Source organism: Syngnathoides biaculeatus, chromosome 12 (genome assembly GCF_019802595.1).
Source record: "Syngnathoides biaculeatus isolate LvHL_M chromosome 12, ASM1980259v1, whole genome shotgun sequence".
Classification (NCBI taxonomy): domain Eukaryota; kingdom Metazoa; phylum Chordata; class Actinopteri; order Syngnathiformes; family Syngnathidae; genus Syngnathoides; species Syngnathoides biaculeatus.
This window is the reverse complement of record NC_084651.1, coordinates 29,021,884-29,044,846: the sequence shown is the minus strand read 5'-3', so window position 1 is coordinate 29,044,846 and position 22,963 is coordinate 29,021,884. Positions and strand designations below refer to the sequence as shown.

Sequence of the window (22,963 nt, the reverse complement as noted above, 5' to 3'; positions counted from 1 at the left end):
ACTTTGGAGGGAGCTGAAACTGTTTTTCTCAGTGACAGCCCAGAAACCTGTCTAATCTCGAGAAGCTCTGTGTGGAGGAGTGGTCCAAAATCCATCCTGCGGTGTATGCAAACCTGGTGAACAACTACAGGAAATGTTTGACCTCTGTAATTGCAAAGAAAGGCTATTGTACCAAATAATAACATTGGTTTTCTCAGGTGTTCAAATAGTTATTTGCAGCTGTATCACACAAATAAATTGTTTAAAAATAAAACATTGTGATTTCTTGAGTTTTCTTTTTAGATTATCTCCCTCACGGTGGACATGCACCTGCGATGAAAATTTCAGACCCCTTTATGATTTCTAAGTGGGAGAACTTGCAATATACTAGAGTGTTCAAATACTTATTTTCTTCACTGTATGTACACGCACACACACGCACACCACTAAGAAGAAACAACAATCAAAATTACTGGTAATTTATTATTATTGAATAGTTTATACTGTTTTTTCCGTACTGATGTTTAAAAAAAAATTAGGTGGCCTGAGATTTCATTTCAGATAACAATTTGCTTTAACCACTATTTTAACTTTTGGCTCTAGGTTGAACATCCCATTACAGAGTGTATTACTGGGCTTGACCTGGTTGAACAGATGATCCGAGTTGCCAAGGGTTACCAACTGCAGCTCAAACAGGAAGATATCCCAATCAATGGCTGGGCCTTTGAGAGCCGTGTCTATGCTGAGGTTAGATTGGTCATCTCTGCATATGGTTGTATTTACTGCGAGGTTCTCTTAAATAGTTAAATTATTTATTCAGATAATTCATATTCAGATTTTTCAGTACAGTACAGAGTGCATCAAGTTCTCTGACAGAGCATATTGGGTAAGGGGCAGGAAGTATAACTACCTGATACTACATTCACAACTTGAGCAATTAACAGTGCAGCTCAGCCTCTGGGTAGCGGACCAGTCATGACTCGTGGTATGCTAGTTGAGAACTCATTTTAATGACTATCACTGCTGTATGACAAAAGCACTAAATGCCCTTCGTGTTTTTATAGCAATTGGATCCTTCAGAAATGAACACAATCAGCTGTTTTGGCAAAACAACCCTTTTTCTGACACCATAAGTATGGAAGCAATCTTCTCTTTGTGGGGTTTTATAACAAAAAGAAAACTCTTTGCAAAGAGAGGAAAATCTCCAACTCTTAAAAGTTGTCACCCCTTACTAAAGTCCAGACTAAAAGTCCCTTCGATATATTAAATGAGAGAGAGAGAAAGAGAGAGATATGACATAAAACAATTATCTATATCCAGCAGTGCCAAGTTTATACACATTGAGCCAGGAGAACACCATAATGCTAAAGCATCTAGGGACAAGTGTTACGAACAGCATGACAGAGAGATCTGGAAGAACAAAGTTTGTGAATGTTGAAGGTAGAACTAATAGAACGATCCATCCATCCATCCATCCATCCATCCATCCATCCATCCATCCATCATCCGTGTTCTTCGCCACTTATCCTCACAAGGGTCGCGGGGAGTGCTGGACCCTATCCCAGCTGTCAACAGGCAGGAGGCGGGGTACACCCTGAACTGGTTGCCAGCCAATCGCAGGACACATAGAGACAAACAGCCGCACTCACAATCACACCTAGGGGCAATTTAGAGTGTCCAATTAATGTTGCATGATTTTGGGATGTGGGAGGAAACCCGAGTGGTTGGAGAAAACCCACGCAGGCACAAGGAGAACATGCAACCTCCACACAGGGAGGGCTGGGTTTGAACCCGGGTCCTCAGAATTGTGAGGCTCACGCTTTACAGCTTTGCTACTGTGCCGGCCTAATAGAACTAATATTTGATATATATGAAATACATAAACAGAATAATGGTGGTAAATAAAACTAGAATTTACTATTTTCAGAAAAGCCGAGCAGTGTAATTTCTTTAAATGGTGTAAGTAGGAGTTTTGGCTTCTTTCTAATTGTCAGTACATGATTGCCACAAGTCATATGTGAATGAATGAGCAGAAGTGTTGCTTCAATTAACCAATGTTTTATTCAAATTTGGTAGGTTTTTACTTGTTTTGGCTTATTCCTCTTCATTTGATTGGACTTTCTGCTTTCATATTGATTGGTGATCAGCGACCCCTCCTTGTCATTAATGTGAAGAAAATAATGGACTAGGTTAATAGAATAATTTATACTTTATAATAACAATAATCTTAAAATGTGACAAACATTTAACTACCATGAAATAGGTTTTATCGTTGGAGCAGTCCAGGTTAGGTAACACATTTTTCCAACTACTGTATAATTATCTCAATGTTAACTGTTCTAGTTGAAAGGCGACCAGATAAAATTACAACCAGCATCACAGTATGGATTATGGTCCAATTTTAAGGTACCATCATATACTACGTTGCACCTCGTCATACAATGTTTCTGAATGACTGTTGAGCATTTGAATTTTATTGTATTTCAGTATTCGTTCACTTTTTATTCATTTATACTCATGTTGAAGTTTGGTTTTGCCAATTTTATTGTGAGTTGTATGGTAATGTATATGAATGTCACTTAACCTTTTTGTTCTTTTAGGACCCTTACAAGTCATTTGGTCTTCCCTCCATTGGGAGATTGTCCCAATACCAAGAGCCAACCAGTCTAAAAAATGTAGGACGTGTGTTCATGAAAATTCTTTCAATATCTACAACATACAACCTCTGTGAAATCCTCACTCAAAGGTCGGTTTTCACAATTTGGGGTAAATCAATTTCTCCCTGCCAGGTCCGGGTTGATAGTGGCATTCAGGAAGGGAGTGACATCAGCATCTATTATGATCCTATGATTTCTAAGGTTTGTCAGTTATTACTTGACAGAATGTTTTTTTTCTTCCGAATGTTTTTTCGACAGTGGGGTCACAGTGACAAAATATATTATGTAAAACAACCAAGGATCTAATATCAAGTGGTATCTTTTTCAAGTTAATAACCTATGGTGCTACCAGAGCAGAAGCCCTTGCCAAGATGGAGGACGCTCTGGATAGCTACGTTATCAGAGGTATAGTTAGTTAAGTTTAATTTTGAAGACATGAACAAACTTTCGATTGAATATTTTGTTGCTACAATGAGAATTGTTTTTTTTTCCTTCAGGTGTAACCCACAACATTCCTCTCTTGAGAGAAATAATCACCCATCCTCGCTTTATTTCTGGTGACATTAGCACCAACTTCCTTCCAGAGATTTACCCTGATGGCTTTAAAGGTCATCAGCTACCTGTGGAACAACAGCAGGAACTGGTAGCATCTGCAGCAGCTCTGTACATCACAGCCAAGCTCTGTTCTCAGAAAGTCCTTGGAAATTCTAGGTGAGAACCCCAGTATATTACAGCAAGCAATATTTTGTTTCATCATTATGATCACATTTTACTCCCACCGCGGAAAACCTGGGATACTATGGATTCAAAGTGGTTTGAAAATGTTGCCTGTGTGTCAGAGGCAAGGGTGGATTAGAAAGAACATACTGCATACAAATTTATTTTTTTTACAGCCCATTTCACACACAAGGTAACTCAATGTGCTTTACATGATTTAAAAAATTTAAAAACAAAAAATAAAATATTTTATAGAACAGTGTCAGAAATATCATTTAGAGATGGATATACTCTAAAAACCATGAAGAGTTTTTAGCCTAGATTTAAAAACATTCACACTTGGGGCTGACGTCACTTCTGATGTCAAAATCAGCTGGCGCAGACTTCACAATAGTATTGAAAAAGTGACATGGTATTGAGTCAAGACAGATCATTGATGGTTTCAGCAGCTGAACTATTTTCTCTACAGTTTTTTTATTAACTTTATCAAATTCTGACATGGTATTAGTTTTCCTGAGGTGGCTTCGGATGTAGTAACATTTCTGATTTTTGGTGATATCGCTTTTAATGGAATGCATTTTTTATAACCAAATAAGCAGATTCATTGCATTTTTTAGTTGTTGTGAATTCAGGAGCTATCTAATCTGACGGGTTTGTGAACCTCCGAACCACAGCAAAAAAAGTCAGGGTATTGTTGAAGTTCTTATTGATGATTTCAGAAAAGTGTTGCTGTCTTGTCACATCAAGATTGTCTTAGTTTTAACATTTCAACATCCTTTGAGATGACCATGTCTAAGATGTAACCTTGAGTGTGACTTGGACTTTTAATACAGTATGTTGAGTGAGGTCAAATGTGTCTAGTATAGCAGAGAGTTCTTAAAAAAATAAATAAATAAATAAATAAATACACTCCCGTTATGAGAGTTGAAGTAATCGGTACAAATAGCTGGCAGCAGTTCTTAAAAGCTGCATACTTAGAGGTCTATAAATTATCAAAAGAATCAAAGCAATTGGATCACCTTTAACTGAAAAATACAGATATTCAAAATACCTAAAAGTCACTCAGTAAAATTTCTATACACTGAAATTATGACTTCAAAATAGCAATATTCCCGCCTTCGACCAAGATGGTGCTTACCAGTGTGGCTGCCTTCACCTACAGTATGTGCTCCTTGGTAATGTTTGAGTTTGTGTGTTTTTCGGTCATCTTGGGACTTAAGTACTCAAGAATTTACTTGCTCACCATCAGAGAGTCTTTTCCAGTCTTTTTTTCAACAACTCTGTCCAATTCGCTGACGGCGCAGAGGCTCGTGAGTTGGTACTCAAGTTAAGTTACACAGAAGGGGACACCAACTGGCACTACCATCGATTCATCTCACCAATGTACGCTCCCTCACCAACAAAATGGATAAATGTCAGGTTCTGATCAAGACCTGCAAAGATTTTGGATGTTCTGCCCCCCTGTGCTTCACGGAGACTTGGCTTTGCGGATGCGTCACTTTCATCTTTATCGGGTGGACCATATCGTGGAGCCAGCACAGAAATCAAATGGCGCTGGAATATGATTCTATATCAATGAGAAATAGTGCACAGACGTTACACAGCTCAGCACACACTGCAGCCCGCTTTTGGAGTAATCATTCTTGAACTGTAAGTTCATGCTGCATGAATTCGGTGCTTTCATTCTTGTAGGTGTTTACATTCCACCCCAAGCTAGCATGAACGCACTTCTGCTCACGCTTGCTGAGCAGGTAAACGATATTGAGAAAAAACACCTAGATTCACCCGGGAAATTAACACTCTAGACCATTGCTATACTTATATTAAACACGCATATCGCGCAATTCCCTGTGCTACCCTGGGCTCATCAGATTACTGCTAACTGTGCATAATACCTACATACAGGCAAGCACTTAAATATGCGAAGTTAAAAAAGTGGACCAGTGAGGCAAAATTAGAACTTAAAAGCTCATTTGACTGCAGAGACTGGAGTGTCTTTGAAAGTTCAGCAAGCAGCCTTGATAAATTCATGGATATTGTTACTGCGTATGTCACTTTCTGTGAGGAGGTGTGTGTACCAACAAAAACCTTTCGCACGTTCAACAACAACACACCGTGGTTTACAGCCAGACTTAGGCAACTACGCCAGCCTTATGATATCGCATATCGTAGTGGCGATAGGGCCCTCTACAATCATACTAGAAACCGGCTGACTAAAGACGTTAACATTGCAAAGAGGGAGTATACAGCTAAATTAGAAAAAACATCTTGGCGCTAATGAAATCAGTATGGCACGGATTACAATCTCTCACTAATTACAAGCGACGCTCCCCCCAAGTAGACAACAACAGCGGACTAGTCGACGACCTCAATAAATTTTATTGCTGGTTTGAAAAGAACACTTTCATTCCACACATGTACCAAGCCACACCACCGTCCACTTCAACAACTTCAACATCTCCAACTGCACCGTTTAACATCCATGAAAGGAACGTGAGGCATATCTTCAAACAACAAAAGATCAACAAAGTGCCTGGCCCAGAGCTTGTGTCCCCATCCTGCCTCAAAGTCTGCACAGGCCAACTTGCTCCTGTCTGCACAAAGATCTTCAACAGGTCTACAGAACTGTGTGAGGTACTAACCTGCTACAAACGTTCCACCATCATACCGGTCTCAAAAAAATCAACAGTCTCGGATCTTAATGACCACAGGCCTGTTCCCTTGACATCAATAGTCATGAAGTCCTTTGAACGGCTTGTGCTGAACCACCTCAGGAAGGTCACCGGTCCCCAACTGGACACAGTGCAGTTTGCCTATCGAGCTAACAGGTCTGCGGATGATGTCGTTCAACATGGGTCTGCACTTCATCCATGAACATCTCGACAGCAAGGGAACCTATGCAAGGATCCTGTTTGTGAACTTCAGCGGTGCGTTTAACAACATCATCACTGAACTCCTCTTCTCCAAACTTCTCCAACTCAGCGTCTTGCCTGCCATCAGCCAGTGGATCTACAACTTTCTGATGGGCAGGACACAGCACGTGAGGCTGGGGGACAACACTTCATCCACGTGCACTATCAGCGACGGGTAAGGTTGTATCCTCTCACTCTACTCTTCCCGCTCTATACAAATGACTGCATGTCGAGGCACCCGGTTGTTAAACTCCTGAAGTTCACAGATGACACCACAGTTATTGGCCTCATCAAAGACGGTGACAAATCTGTGTATCGACAAGAAGCGCTGAGATTGGAGCTTTGGTGTGGCAAACACAGCTTGGCGTTGGGACACTTGAAAAACAATAAAAATGATTGTGGACTTAAGGAGGCATCCTTCACCACAACTGCCCCTCACGCTGTCCAACTGTCATTTGTCAACCTTAAAGTTCTTGGGAATTACATTCTCACAGGACCTGGAGTGGAAGAAGAACAATTCAACATCAAAATCAATCACCTTTAATGGCAAAATATGTAACAACACACAAGGAATTTGTCTCCGGCAGTATTTCTTGCGGCTTCTGAGGAACCACGGCCTGTCACAAGAGCCGCTGAGACAGTTCTACACGGTGTTCATCCAATCAGTACTGTGTACCTCCGTCACAGTCTGGTTTGGGGCTGCCACAAAAAGGACAAACTTCGACTGCAACGGACAATTAAAAAGGCTGAACGGATTGTTGGCACCACCCTACCTCCCCTTGAAGACTTGCACAACACTCGAACTGGGACCAAAGCGGGGAGGATCCTCTTGGACCCTCCACATCTTGGCCACCAGCTCTTACAGCTCCTTCCGTCAGGTCAATTTAAATCACAACTAGCAGGCATTCAAACAGTTTTTTCCCTCTTGCAATTAAGTCATTAAATTCTTGATGAACAAACCTACTATTTTCTGCTTTGTGCTGTTGTTGGGACACACCCTCACATCCTGCTGGTCCAATCAGTATTATTATTAGTAATATATACTGTAGACTATCCCACGATTTGTCACTTTAAATTGCTTCCTTTGCACAATTGTCATTGCACTGGTCTAACGGTGAACTGCGAGCCGATAAGGGGACTGTATAAGCTTAACTTAATGTGGCGCGTCCATCTGAGCCACTTATCCTCACAAGGGGTCGCGGGGTTGCTTGAGTCTATCCCAGCTGTCATCAGGCAGGAAGCAGGGTACACACTGAACTGGTTGCCAGCCAATTACACAGCACATGGAGACGGACAACGGTCACATTCACAATCACATCTACGGCCAATTTAGAGTGTCCAATTAGTGCGTGTTTTGGGAGGTTGGAGGAAACCGGAGTCCCCGGAGAAAGCAACACGCAGGCACGGGGAGAACATGACAACTACACACAAGTGAGGCGGGGATGGAAACCAGGTCCTCTGAAATGTGAGGCTAACGCTTTACAGCTGAGCTTTTTGCCTTTATAAAGAATAGTTCATATTAATTCAATGTGTATTGTTCTTTGTTCTTGTTCATTTGTTTGTTCTAAATGTCATACCAGGGCAGCACCTACTGCCAGAGACAAAATCCTTGTGTGTTTTTACATACTTGGCCATTTCAGCTGATTCTGATTTTAACCCCATTAAACACTTGTTCATAAAATTAAAATTTACTGGTGTTTACCCACTTATAATGGTGCTACAGCTACTTTCTGTTCACCGTGTTTCATTTAGGTTGCAATGTCATTTATCAACATTGATTTATTACATCTTTACCTGATATCGAAAAGTGCTAATCTTGCAGCGATAACTGGAGACAATGGGTTAATAGACTCACGTTTTATCCTCACTGAGTTGTGGTTCTACTTTTTTGTGGCATATTTCTTTCACCAACTCTCTGTCCTTTATAATTACAAGGTTGAAAAAAGCTTGATCGCCACATGGGTCTGACTTATTCTGGAAAAGACCCCCGCAGATAAGATTCCTGTGTGGGGGGGTGACTTTGTGTATGTGCTTAAAGACCAGTGAAACAACACGGTGGTTATCCAACCAGATGTTAACTCCAAAGCTGCGCTCTCTCATTTACTGAACGTTATCAACGAAAAGTAGCAGGCCCACCCTTAACATGTTCACATTATAGCCGGGGACAACAATCTGAAGAATCTCCCGAACTCCAGAAGTTCCACCATCATGTTAAATGTAACAAGGGGTGGAAACACTTGAGACCACGTGTACGCAAATGTCAGCGAGACTGAACTCAATAAATGCCGGGACTGCCTCCAACACACACTGGGACCTATTTGAACACCAGGACTTGGGGACGTACACAGTGGCTGAACTGGATGGACCATATCAAGTTCTGATGGAAATTGTGTGTGTGAAGAAAATCAGCAGGACGTTTCCAAAACAGAAACCCTCGATGACCAGGCAGGTCCATTCTCCAGGGCCCGTGACACTGCCTTCAGGTCAGGTGACAGAACTCTTAACAGTTTCTCAGCAACAGCCCATAAACTTGTCTGATCTAGAAAAGATCTTTGTGGAGGAGTGGGCAAAAATCCCTCCTGCAGTGTGTGCAAAACCTGGTGAACAACTACAGGAAACATTTGACCTCTGTAATTGCAAACAAAGGCTACTGTACCAAATATTAACATTGTTTTTTTTTCAGGTTTTCAAATACCTATTTGCAGCCTTATCACACAAATAAATCGTTAAAAAAATTATACATTGTGATTTCTCGATTTTTCTTTTCAGATTCTCTCTCACAGTGGACATGCACCTACGATGAAAATTTCAGACCCCTCCATGATTTCTGGGTTGCTAACTTGCAATATAGCAGGGTGTTCAAATACTTATTTTCTTTTCGCTGTCGAGATGTTCAAGGATGAAGTGCAGACCCATGTTGACTGCATCATGTGCAGACCTGTTAGCTCAATCAGCAAACTGCAGTGGGTCCAGCTGGGGACCTGTGACGCTCATGAGGTGGTCGAGCACAAGGCGTTCAAAGGACTTCATGACATTAGATTTCACAACAGGCCTGTAGTCATTAACAACTGAGACTGCTGCTTTTTTGTTGACCGGTGTAATGGTGGAGCGTTTGAAGCAGGCTGGGACTTCACACAGTTCTAGAGACCTGTTGAAGATTTTTGCGAAGATATGAGTAAGTTGGTGTGCGCAGACTTTGAGACAGGATGGGGACACAAGGTCTGGGCCAGGTGCTTTGTTTATCTTTTGTTGTCTGAAGATCTGTCTAACATTCCCTTCATGGATGTTAAACGGTGGAGTGGAAGGTGGTGCGGCTTGATGGGTCCGAAGTGTGGAAGTGTCTATTTCGAATCTGCAGTAAAAGCTATGTAGGTCGTTCGCTACCCCACTCTTGTTTTCTACCGGGGGTGAACGTCGTTTGTAGTTAGTGAGCGATTGGAGACCGTAGCAAACTGATTTGGAGTCCTTAGCGCCGAGATATTTTTACAGTCAAAGTAGATCATTGTGGACTTCAGGAAGAACAGAACTGAATCGGCAGTTCTCTTCATCAACGGCGAGTCTGTGTACAGAGAGTCCACATATACAGGTTCCTGGGATTCCTGATTTCTGAGGACCTCTCCTGGACAGACAACATCTCAGCTGTCATCAAGAAGGTTCAACAGCGTCTCCACTTCCTGAAAGTCCTCTGGAAAAACAATCTGGATACAAAGTTGCGGCTGGTCTTCTACTGCTCATCTATTGAAAGACTGTTAACATACTGTCTCTCCATTTGGTAAGGGAGCTCCACTGAGGCAGACAGTGCAAGATTTCAAAGGACAGTCATTGCAGGACAGAATATTGTTGGTTGCCCTCTCTCCTCTGTGACAGACATTTATTCCTCTCAGTGCCTCAACAGAGCTCAGAACATGATTAAGGACACTACACACGCCAGTGAACAAATGTTTGAGCTACTGCCATCTGGAAGGTGGTACAGATGCACAGATTTTTTTTTTTACCCCCTTTTTGATTTGTGTGGGGTTTTTTTACATATTTTTTTTCATATTTGCACACACAATGGTTTCAAATCATCTAACTGATCAGAGACAACACAAGGAAATACAAAATCATTTTTCAAATGACAATTTAATTTATTAAGGCCCCCCAAAAAAATCTAAACCTTTCTGACCACTGTAACAAAGTAATTGCCCCCGGAACCTTATAACGGGTTGTGCCACTCTTGTCTGCAATCACTGAAATCAAGAATTTATGATAATTGGTGATGAGTTTTTAGTATATCTTAGTACCCAAATTGGTGCCGTATCGTTCGCGATGAAGCTGCTCGGCCTAAGTTAGCTTAGTGCACCAACATTACCTGTCTATCAGCTAGAATTCTGATCTTCAAAGATGGCTGGAAAGGGCTAAGGAGAAATTGCAAAGCAGCTTGGTGAAAAAACGTCCACTGTTGGAGCAATCATTAGAAAATGGAAGAAGCTAAACATGACGGTCAGTCTCAATCGGAGTGGAGCCCCATGCAAGATATTACCTGGTGGGGTCTCAATGATCCTTAGAAAGGTGAGGAATCAGCCAAGGACTACATGACAGGACTTGGTCAATGACCTGAAAAGAGCTGACACCACCGTTTCCAAGGTGACAGTTGGCAATACACAAAGACGTCATGGTTTGAAATCATGCATTACACAGAAGGTTCTCCTGCTTAAACCAATACATGTCAAGGCCCATCTTAAGTTTGCCAATGACCATTTGTATGATACAGAGGAGTCATGTGAGAATGTTTTGTGGTCAGATGAGACCAAAATTGAACTTTTTGGTCATAATTCCACGAACCGTGTTTGAAGGAAGACAAATGATGAGTTCCATCCCAAGAACACCATCCCTACTGTGAACCATGGAAGTGGTCGTATCATGCTTTGGGGGTGTTTTTCTGCACATGGGACAGGACTACTGCACTGTATTAAGGAGAGGATGACCGCGGCCGTATATTGTGAGATTTGGGGGAACAACCTCTTTCTCCTCATTCAGAGCATTGAAGATGGGTCATGGCTGGGTCTTTCAACATGACAATGACCCAAAGCACACAGCCAGGAAAACCAAGGAGTGGCTCCGTAAGAAGCATATCAAGGTTCTGGGGTGGCCTAGCCAGTCTCCAGACCTAAACCCAATAGAAAATCTTTGGAAGGAGCTCAAACTCTGTGTTTCTCAGTGACAGTCCAGAAACCTGTCTTATCTAGAGAAGATCTGTGTGGAAGAGTGGGCCATAATCCCTCCTGCAGTGTGTGTAAACCTGGTGAAAAACTACAGGTGTCATGATCCTGCTGCTTCAGCCCGGGCTGTGCGGGTGCCCGCGCGGCCGCTCTAATTGGGAGGCACACACCTGCGCCTCATGCGGGCTGATTATCCCAGACCGCCAGATTGTTCAGGTTCATCTCCCGTTCGAGCACTGTCGTATCCCTGATCGTCAACCCGTGTGTACCGACTTTCGCCTGTTCTCCGACTGACCCCGTAAGCCTGACTCCTTTGACACTTCTGCCTGCTTTGATTGTTCTCCCGTGTACCAACTCCTGCCTGCCCGCTCACCTGCTCTTTTCGCCCGACGTCCCAACTACCGCAGCTGCACCTGACTGCCTGCCTGATCCCTGACCATTGAATAATAAACGTTTTCCCCGAACTCCCTTGCATCTCCCGAGTCCTGCATTTGGGTCCGACCTCCGTTCCGATGGGTTGTGACAATAGGAAACATTTCACCTATGTAATTGCACACAAAGGCTACTGTACCAAATACTAACATTGGTTTTCTCAGGTGTTCTAATACTCATTTACAGCTGTATCACACAAATAAATCTTTAAAAAAATCATACATTGTGATTTCTGGATTTCTCTTTTTAGATTATCTCTCTTACAGTGGACATACACCTATGATGAAAATTTCAGAACCCTCCATGATTTCTTAGTGGGAAAACTTGCTATATAGCAGGGTGTTGAAATACTCATTTTCTTCACTGTATAGTTCCATACAGGTAGTATGTGATTTGTGTACCTGATGTGCTGACGGTGTTTATGTGATTGCATTCATTTGACCTTAACTTTAACATAGATTAGATTGTATGTGAATTGTGTATCTTATGTGCTGACTTTGTTTAGTTGATTGCTTCTTCTTTTTGACTATCTGCAGCCTGTTGGGCAGCACAATATTGTGCTACCTGTCAGCCGGTCCCAAGCCTGGATAAATGCAGAGGGTTGCGTCAGGAAGGGTATTGGGCATAAAACTGTGCCAAGCATACTGTATATAACCATTCATCATACGGATTCCATAACGGTTAGGTCGTGGGCGGGGTTTCCTACGCCCGCACCCGGAAATGTTAATCTGCAAGGCGTAGGTAGAAATTCAGATAATTTAGGTGAAAGACTAAAAAGAGGAGGAAAGCAACTTAGTCAGCCGAAGAAGAGGAGAAATATACAGACCATACAGCTGTGTGTAGGGACTTTGAATGTTGGGACTATGACAGGCAAAGCACAGGAGTTAGTTGACAGGATGATTCGGAGAAAGGTTGATGTGCATCCAAGAGAGCAAGTGGAACGGGAGTAAAGCTAGAAGTTTAGCTGCAGGGTTTATATTATTTTATCATGGAGTAAGTAGAATGAGAAATTGAGTAGGGTTTATTTTTTAAGAGTTGGCGAAGAATGTCTTGGAGGTGAAAAGAGTATCAGATTGAGTGATGATGATGATGATGATGATGAAACTTAATATTGAGGGTGTTATGTACAATGTGGTTAGCGGCTATGCCCCACAGGTAGGATGTGACCTCGAGTTGAAAGAGAAATTCCGGAAGGAACTAGACAAAATAGTCCTGAAAAAATACACCCTCCTTTAAGGCTGCTTCCTCACGTTATCTCTGGTTTGCACTTGTAATAACCTCGGTATAATTCTACTGTCTTGTGTAGGCAGTTGGGTTCTGTTGGTCTGACTGTAAGCCGAAATAACCTTGAAAAAATAGAATGAGAATAATAGTTTTTTTTTTTTTTAGTGTTATATCTGCTCACACCAACAACAATACACGAAGGATTTTTAATGGAAGAGATTTTTAAATGCTCTGGGATCACAATTTAATTTACAGAATTAAATTCTCATAAGATTATATAATTGCTGAAAGGAGCGAGTGTGAGAGTAAAAAATAAGGTCAAAAGTGCACAAAGGAACTGGGTGAGGAGAATTAATACTCGCTCATAATGTAATTTAAAGCTCACAGTTGTTTCCTCGAAATGTAAGACACAGATGATTGACACTGTATGTCGCAATTCATATTAAGTATACTTGATTATATTCAAAGATACAAAAGTTGAAATATTAAGCTCCAGAGGAATACAATCAACAATTCATTATGAATCTCAAATCTGACAACAATGAGAAATATCAGATTTTTAGTTCAAATATTTCTAAAATCTTAAATTGATCTTGAGAATAGGTAAAGGGCCCAGGAGAGAGCGATTAGATGCTCTCGCTCAAGGCTGGGCTAAGCTCTCCTGATTTGAGTTAGCACGATTCTCAGTTAGTTTCTCCCAATTTGATGCTGTCTTTCTATTCACAATGCGCATTACACAATGTACAGCCATCACACTGATCAGGAAAGAGACGCTCAGTGTCCCAAAGATGAACATATTTTTGTCCTAACCTAATCAACACCAGAACAAAGGCTAAAGACCTTGTCAAGCTGGTATGAAAGTGTCATTATCCACAGTAAAACAAGTCCTGCACTAACACTGAGAATGAAGTCATTACTCCTAAAGAAACATAAAAAGCCAAACTACAGTTTGGAAGACACCAAGGCAAAGATCTTAACTTCTGGATCTTGTCATGTGATGAAACGTTAGTAGAGCTGTTTGGCCATAATGACTGTTACATCTGAAGAAAAAGAGGGACGCTTGTAGATCTGAGAACACCATACAAACTGAAGCGTGGAGGTTGCAGCATCATGGACTTGGAGAACACGTTTGACCGTCTTGTGGGGGGTTCTTTTGGAGTATGGGGTACTGAACCCCATGATACGGCCTGTTGGGTCCCTGCACGACCGCTGTCAGAGTTTGGTCCGCATTGCCAGCAATAAGTCGGATTCGTTTCCATTGAGAGTTAAACTCCGCCAAGGCTGCCCTTTGTCACCAATTTTGTTCACAAGCTTTATGGACAGAATCTTTAAGCGCAGCCTAGGCGTGGAGGGTGTCCACTTTGGTGGCCTCAGTATCGCATCTGTGCTCTTTGCAGATGATGTGGTTCTGTTGGCTTCATCAAGCCATAATCTCCAATGCTCACTGGAGCGGTTCACAGCGAAGTGTGAAGCGGCTGGGATGAGAATCAGCACCTCCAAATCTGAGACCATGGTCCTCAGTCAGGGTGGTGTGCCCTCTCTGGGTCAGGATGAGAACCTGCCACAAGTGGAGGAGTTAAGTATCTGGGGATCTTGTTCATGAGATCGACAGATGGATCGGTGCAGTGTGCATTGATGCGGACTTTGTATCGGTCCATTGTGGTAAAGAGGGAGGTGAGTCAAAAGGCAAAGCTCTCAATTTACCAGTCGATCTACGTTCCTACCCTCACCTATGGGCACGAGCTGTGGGTCGTTTCTGGCGTGACAACGACCAATGTGAGGATGTGTGGATTTATCTCGTCAGCTGATTGGCTGCACATCATCGAAACCTCACCCAGCAACTTCCGTTCCACCCTCTCTTTTATCCTTCCTTTCCGCCATTGTCTACGCTGTTGACTGCGTGATAACCTCTCATGTTCACAATGCCGCCGAAGCGCCGTACTGATGTGAAAGCCCAAGAGGAAGAAGAAGATGATGACAATCAGCGAAAAAGGGAAACTTTTGGATATGATCAAAAACGGCAGAAGTTATGTTTTGTCGCGTGCTATTATGGCATGAATGAATCCACAGTGCACTACATCAAGAAGGATGTGGTAAAGATCCGTAAAACCGCTTCAATAACTTTTAATAAGGAACTGAAAAGTGTGGTGACTTCGAAATAAGAGGATTGTTCGAATGGAATCTGCGTTAGCTTTGTGGTTAACGTATTGCAAAAAAAAGGCCCGGTGACGATAATGAGGCTGAAGAAAGAACTGACGAACCTCAAGACAGCGCTAGTGCTGTAGGGAGCGATTCACTCCCTCGAGGACAAGGCTTTTCGGCAAGCAGAGTTTGATTTGAAAAATTTCCAGGGTTTGTATGAGTCAGGGAATTTCTGGAATATCATGGAAAGAAACGTTGCCTTTTCCAGGTCTTGGAAAATCCGGTCAATAAAAAATATTTGGCTTGGGTCAGCGAATGTCATGGAATTTTCAGTCATTGTGATTTGACTGGCGCGATGGCACTCACAAATCTGCACATTCAAGCATGAAAAATCACGTGCATACATACATAAATTTGTTATGAGTAGAAATTCACCGACATTCTCAGCGCACATGAAAACCAATCCAGCGCGGTGAACCACAGACGGACTTTTTTTTTTTTTCTCCCAACACGGAAGCACACAGTCTCCTGATAGTTTACCTGACTCTGCCCACCTTTGGGTCTTAAAGGGATACACTCATAATTACAAACACCGTCCACCCGGCAGCGTAGAGCAAATAGGTAGACATGCTGCTTGTGTTTACACTCGATAATGGTAAAAGTAAAAAAAAAAAAAAAAAACAAGCGCTGTTGCTTTAATGAATGTCGGGTTATCTGAACAATAAAAGAAAAAGTGGTGCAGCTGGATGAGATTAATATGAACCCTGAATTTCAAGTGTTACAGCCTCAAAAACGTGCCTCTGTATGGTGAGGCTTCCTCTGTCGATGACAATGTTGCTCGTCGATATGTGAAGGAAGAATTTGCAAAAGACAGCAACAACAATATGGTACAAGCTGTTGAGTATAGTGATTATATTGACAGGTTATGTCCCTTTACAGGGGAATTTTGATGCAGCAGAAAAAACAGAACTCTGCTTTACTATATTTTTCTCAAAGATAAAAACCTCAGTTACAGCGTCAGCATCTCCAGTAGAAGATTTTACAAGTGAGTAATATAAATTACATATGTACTCCAATAAAAATGTTCCTGCGCAGCATAAGGTATTAATAAATACAACGCATTAAAACAACTCTCCATCATAAAAGTAAAAAACTCTGCGTCATTGCCAGCGCCTCCAGCAAAAGTCTCCAAGTGATGAATGATAACTACACGGTATTATAATTCAGTAATTGTTTTATAATTTATATTTGTAGTATCAATTCATAATACTGTATATATTTGTAAGGTTTTATGATTAAAGATTTAACTAAATACCTCTTTTGTGTCAAATGTGCAAAGTCCAATTGCTGTTTACATATTTTCAATGTCCTGGTACCCACATAAACATACATGCCCCCTATTTAGCAGTTTTTCACTTTTTGTGGGTTGTTCTGGTCCCAATTAACTGTGAATAACGATGAATTACTGTGTGTGTGTATATACATCTATCTATTGATCGATCGAGCGGTTGATACCCATCCGTCCACCCATCCATTTTCTTAGCTGCTTATCCTCACGAGGTTCGTTGGGAGTGCTGGAGCCTATTCCAGGTGTCAATGGGCAGGAGTCAGGGTACACCCTGAACTGGTTGCCTGCCAATCGCAGGGTACATTGAGAAAAACAGTCACACTCACATTCACACCTAGGGGCAATTTAGAGTGTCCAATTAATGTTGCATGTTTTATATACTGTGTATATATATATATATAATTTCATCCAACGGTTGAAGCATGTCCTGGGTTATACCCTGGGTCTCCCGGAATTGCTCAGGGCACCTCACCAGGTGGTGTCCTGGAGGCATCCGAATCAGATACCCCAGCCACCTCATTAGGCTCCTTTTAATGCAAAGGAGGAGGGGCTCTACTCTGTGCTCTTCATGGATGACCGTGAGTCTTAACCTATCTCTAAGCGAGAGCCCGGACAGATGCCGATGGCATATAAGATGGGTTTTTCTTCGGGGTGATGTTACACAGGAAAGCAGCAGTTTGGGTCCATGAAAAAAATGTTTTCATTGCAGGCTGGCCTCAATCCCTATTGAGTGTAGTTGCTGGGAGCTACGTGCACAGCTGGAAGAACGATGGCATGAAATGAAAGTTAATAAATTCGGAGAGATATATATGGTAAGTAAAGTCTTTTTCCTTAGATTTGGCCATGATACATTATAGGCAGACTAATTTTATTTTAAATCTAAAATTTAAATTGCAGTTTTCTACAATTAATAAAATGATCTAAGAATGTCAAAGGATGGAAAAGTGAGTAGGCATAATGCCAGATCATCAATAAATTACTTTTAACTACATCGATGAGGCCTAGACTACTGTCTATTGCTAAAAGTGTTCAATGCAGCCCTATGTAGGCACAAGCCAGTGCAATCTGTAGGCCGGTCCCAAGCCCGGATAAATTCAGAGAGCTGCGTCAGGAAGCGCATCTGCCGTAAAAGTGTGCCAAACAAATATGAGCATTCATCTAAAACAGATGTGTTCAATGTGTCGATCGTGAGGCAGTTTTGGTTGATCGCGTGACGGCTTGCCCCAAAAAAAAAAAAAAAAAAAAGAAAAGACATCAGCCCATCTCGTCACTAGATTCAGGTATGGGCAATACGTCGATCTCACACACACATGAAGGCGCGTTCTAGCAAGCTACCCTATTTACGATCTTTTGCTTTCTCCACGGCAATTGTGGCGATGCCCCCCCGATAGATTGCGAGAGGCTCGCTGCTCGAAAAGTAGATCTCGGGGTAAACAAGTCTGGGCACCGCTGATCTAAACAATACAATACCGGATCAGTCATGGCCCAGGTTAACAACGCCCTCCCCCGGCACCGTTAACCTACAGACCGTCAGTGGAAATTCAGCTACTGTGGGTCAAAGACAAAGAAGAGGAGGAAAGTGGATTCGTCGGCAGGAGAAGAAGAGGAATGTACAGAGCCACAACTGAATGTTGGGACTATGACGGGAAAGGCTCAGCAGTGTGTTGACATGATGATTAGGAGAAAGGTTGATATATTGTGCATCTAAGAGAGCAGTTGGAAAGGTTGTAAGGCTCAGGGATGAGAATCTGTTTGCATTGTTTGCATGTTTAAATTCTGGAGGAAACTAGATGAAGTAATTCTGAGCATCTCGGAGAGAGAGGGAATAGAGAGAGTGGTGACTGGTGCTGATTGTTATGGACATGTTGGTGAAGGAAACATGGGCGATGAAGAAGTGATGGGCACGGTATCCAGGAAAGGAACTTTAAGGGACAGATGGTGGTGGACTTTGCAAAAAGGATGGAAATTGATTTTTTTCCAGAATAATGAAGTAAGAATGACCAACAACAGCAGAGGTAGAAGTACACAAGTGGATTATATTGTGTGTAGACGATGAAATCTGAAAGAGGTTACTAACTGCAAGGTAGTGGTAGGGAAAGTTGTCCCTTGACAGGAAAGGATAAGGGTGTGTAGGAAGACTCTGGTGGTGGGTAGGAAGATTAAGACCAGAAAGGTAGAACAGAGAACCATGTGGTGGAAGCTGAGAAAGGAAGAATGTTGTGCATCCTTTTGGAAAGAGGTGAGACAACCTCTCGATGGACACGAGGAGCTCCCGGAAGACTGGACTCCTGCAGCCAATGTGATCAGAGAGACGGCCAGGAGAGGAGTTGGGGTGTCTTCTGGTAATGAAGGAAAGGAACTGTGGTACTACATGTGTAAGTCTGGTGTGGTGGAGAAATATGTTTGAATAGTACAGGACATGTATGAGGGCAACAGAACAATGATGAGATCTCTCGTAGATTTGACAGAAGAATTTAAGGTGGAGGTGGATCAGGGATTGGCTCTGAGCCCCTTCCTGTTTGCTGTGGTAATGGAGAGGTTGACAGATGAGGTTAGACTGGAGTCCCCTTGGACTATGATCTTCGGAGATAACGTGACATGTTCGCAGTGAAAGCAGGGAGTAGGTGGAGGAACAATTACAAAGATGGAGGCATGCACTGGAAAGGATAGGAATGAAAATTAGTTAATTAATTAATTATTAATAAGTAACAGAATATCTGTGCGTGAATGAGAGGGGTGGAGGGGGAAGAGTGAGTCTCCAGGGAGAAGATATAGTGAGGGTGGACGACTTAAAATGCTTGGGGTCAACAATCCAGAGCAAAGGTGAGTGTTGTAAGGAAGTTAAGAAATGGGTCCAAGCAGGTTGGAACAGCTGGTGGAAGGTGTCTGGTGTGTTGTGTGACAGAGGAGTCTCTGCTAGGATGAAGGGGAAAGTTGATAAAACAGTGGTGATGCCAGCTATGATGTGCGGATTAGAAACGGTGGCACTAATGAGACAACAGGAATCAGAACTGCAGGTGGCAGAAATCAAAATGTTGAAGTTGTCTCTCGGAATGAACAGGTTGGATATGATAAAAAATAGCTCATTAGAGGGATAGCCAAAGCTGGATGTTGGAGACAAGGCTTGAGAGAGCAGACTTCGATGGTTTGGAGATGTCCAGAGGTGAGAGAGTGAGTATATTGGTAGAAGGGTGGTGAAGATGGAGATGTCCAGAGGTGATAGACTGAGTATATTGGTTGAAGGGTGCTGATGATGGAGCTGCCAGGCAAAAGAGTGTAAGGAAAATCATAAAGTTGATTCGTGTTGTGAGGGAAGACCTGAGGGCATTTGGTGTTAAAGAGGAAGATGCAAGAGATCGCCTTACATGGAGAAAAATGGCATGCTGTGCCGATCCCTAACGCGATATGCCGAAAGGAAAAGAAGTTCGCTTACCTGCGTTGACTCACATATGATTTTGTTATATCCCATTGCACAGCCATATGGTTTCATATGATGCTGGCCTTTGCATCACTAACAGGTTCACCACTTGTGGGAAGGCTTTCAATAAGGTGTAGATCTGAGTTCATGTGAATTTTTGCCAAGTCGTCCAGGAACACATTTGTGAGTTAACAAAATAATGTTGGACGAGAAGTCCAAGCTCACTGTCCACTCGAAATGATCCCAAAGTTGTTTTTTTGGGGTAGAGGCGAGGAATTTGTACAGGCCAGTCAAGTTCATCCAAACCCAATTCTTTCATCTATGTTTTCATTGACCTTGCTTTGTGCACAAGTGGACAGACATTTTGGAACAGGAAGGCGTAATCTCCAAACTCTTTGTCTAAACTCTCTTGGTATGTTGAAGCATTCAGAATTATGTCACTGGAAGTGTTAGATACTGAAATTGCACCCGCAACTGAGACTGCACTTTTTAATATGATGCTGCATATGGTCTCAAAAATATGGGAGTCTGTCCAGTGTGTTTTGGGTCTTCCCCAGGGTCTTGTCTTGGTGGGGTGTGCCCGTAACACCTCATCAGGGGGCTATCCTATTCAGATGCTCAAGCCACCTTATATGGCTCCTCTCAATGCGGAGGAGTTGCGACTTGACTCTGAGCCCCTCCCGAAGGACCGAACCTCAACTTATCTCTAAGGGAGAGCCCAGACACCCTGCGGAGGAAACTCGTTTTGGCTGCAATCTTGTTCTTTCAGTCATGACCCACAGTTCGTGACCATAGGTGAATGTAGGAGAGATTAGATTGACCAGTAAATTAAGAGCTTCTCCTTTCGGCTCAACTCCTTCTTCACCACAATGGACCGATACAAAGTCTGCGTTGCTGTGGACACTGCACTGATCTGCCTGTCATTCGCCTGTTCCATTTTCCCTCATTGGTGAACATGACCCCATAATACTTGAAATACTCCCCTCGGGGCAAGATCTCCATCCTGACCTGGAGAAGGCAGTCCGAACTTTTCCCACTGAGGACCAGGGTCTCAGATTTGGAGGTGCCGATTTTCATCCCAACTGCTTTACCCTCGGCTGATAAACACTCCAGTGAGAGTTGGAGAGAGTCCCCACTAGCTGGAAGGACTCTTTCTTGAACTTGAAGGAATCTCTCCCCATGGGTGTCCACCAATGGTTTTGGGGTTGCCACCATGACAGGCACCTTATGGGCACAGCCAAGGTTGGTAACCTCAGCAATGGAGGCGTGGAACATGGTCCATTCGGACTCAATGTCCTCAGCCTCCCCTGGAATCTGGGTGAAGTTATGCTGGAAGTTGGAGTTGAAACTCCTGACAAGGAATTTTGCCTTTTGTTCCCAGCAGATCATCACAATACGTTTTGGCTGTCAGGTTGGACCGCCATCTTCCCCCACCATCAAGACCAACAAACCACAAGGTGGTTGTCAGCTGATAGCTGCGCCCCTCTCTTCACTTGCACATCCAAGACATGGGCACAAGTCCAATGACTTAACCACCAAAGTTAATTATCGAACTGTGACCCAGGATGTCTTGCTTGTAACTGCACATATTGAACACTTTATGCTTGAATATGCTTTTGGTTAAACACACACTTTTTTTACAGTACGTACAGTATGTGAATTGTGCCATTAGATGTAACAATCAGTCATCCCTCACTCATTGAATCACATTCCAAAATGCCACAAACTGAATAGCTGTATGTTATACTTTCAATTTGCATTGGATATTTTTTGCGCGCAATGCAGAATATCTCCGAAGAGACTGCATCAGCGGTGCACACTAGATACTCACGCGTGCAGTTTAGAGGGAACATTGACTGCCTTTTTTTTTTTTTTTTGGCACGCAGTCCTGCGATTGACCAAGACTGGCTCGATGCATTGAGCACCCCTGCCCTAGACAACTTGCTGTATTTTCTGGATGACAAGCTGCTCCTTTTTTTCCAGCACTGTGAATCCTACGGAATATTTGAAAATTATTTTTACGTGAAGTTTAAACGTACGATAAAAACTTGTTCAAATATAATGGTTTAAAAATATGCCCCTTCCCAAAAATGTACTCTGGTTTGGGCATGCGGAGATGCCTCCAATGTGTAGCAGACATTACCTCAAGTGGGCGTAGAAGAAGAAAAATTTACCTCAACTGCACGTAGAAGAAGAATCGACCTCAATTTCACGTAGAAGATTAAGTTCCCTCGACTGGGCGTAGAACAGTGATTTGCGACCTTTATAGAGCCAAGGCACATATTTTACAATTGAAAAATCCCACTGCACACCAACAAAAGTAAATATCACCAAAAATTGATCGATTAATTACTGTATGTAGTTCCTGCTATCTAATAGAAGAGGTTTTTTTTGTTCTATCTGTCATTGTGCCTCACTGGCACAAATGGATGAATAAAGAGATATTATTTCTTGGAATAAATGTTTTTTTTAGCAATTACATACAGGGTTCGCACGCGGCCCTAAAAGCCCCTAAATTTTTGAAGGTGCATTTAGGGGCTCCTAAAAGTCCTTAAAATCCGCGAAAACCGGTCAAGCCCCTAAAAAGGCCTTAAATTTAAAAAAATCAAAGGGGGGACCTCTACCGCCAAAATTCTCCCTAAAAAATAAATTAATCTTTTATTTAAAAAAAATAGCGATCCATCAGGCGTCCAAATCAGACGGAAATTGTCAACGGAAGTCACCGTGTTGACAACTAGTCCCCATCTTGTCGATATTCCATTGTTTGTTTCCGTGAGTAGGCATTTCACTTCGTCTTCGTTACGACGTAGCGTAGTTCTTTCATCGATCCAACTTGTATCACGGGGAAGTGCATTTTTCAAGAAGTTTGGGTTGAAAGTAAGGAGTTTGGGAGCTGGGTTCGTCGAGATCCAAAAGATCGGCACATGTTTTAC

General features: G+C 42.5%; 1 protein-coding gene across 2 annotated transcripts in view; it reads left to right on the top strand.

The window, feature by feature from the left end:
- Positions 1-22,963, top strand: part of pcca (propionyl-CoA carboxylase subunit alpha) — a 102,085-nt gene that overhangs the window by 58,919 nt on the left and 20,203 nt on the right. For both annotated transcript variants that reach the window (XM_061836760.1, XM_061836759.1), the window contains exons 13-18: positions 583-726; positions 2,580-2,654; positions 2,769-2,837; positions 2,966-3,041; positions 3,134-3,347; positions 17,322-17,424. In XM_061836760.1, coding sequence (XP_061692744.1) covers positions 583-726; positions 2,580-2,654; positions 2,769-2,837; positions 2,966-3,041; positions 3,134-3,347; positions 17,322-17,424 — 681 coding nt within the window. The remainder of the gene's footprint in view (positions 1-582; positions 727-2,579; positions 2,655-2,768; positions 2,838-2,965; positions 3,042-3,133; positions 3,348-17,321; positions 17,425-22,963) is intronic.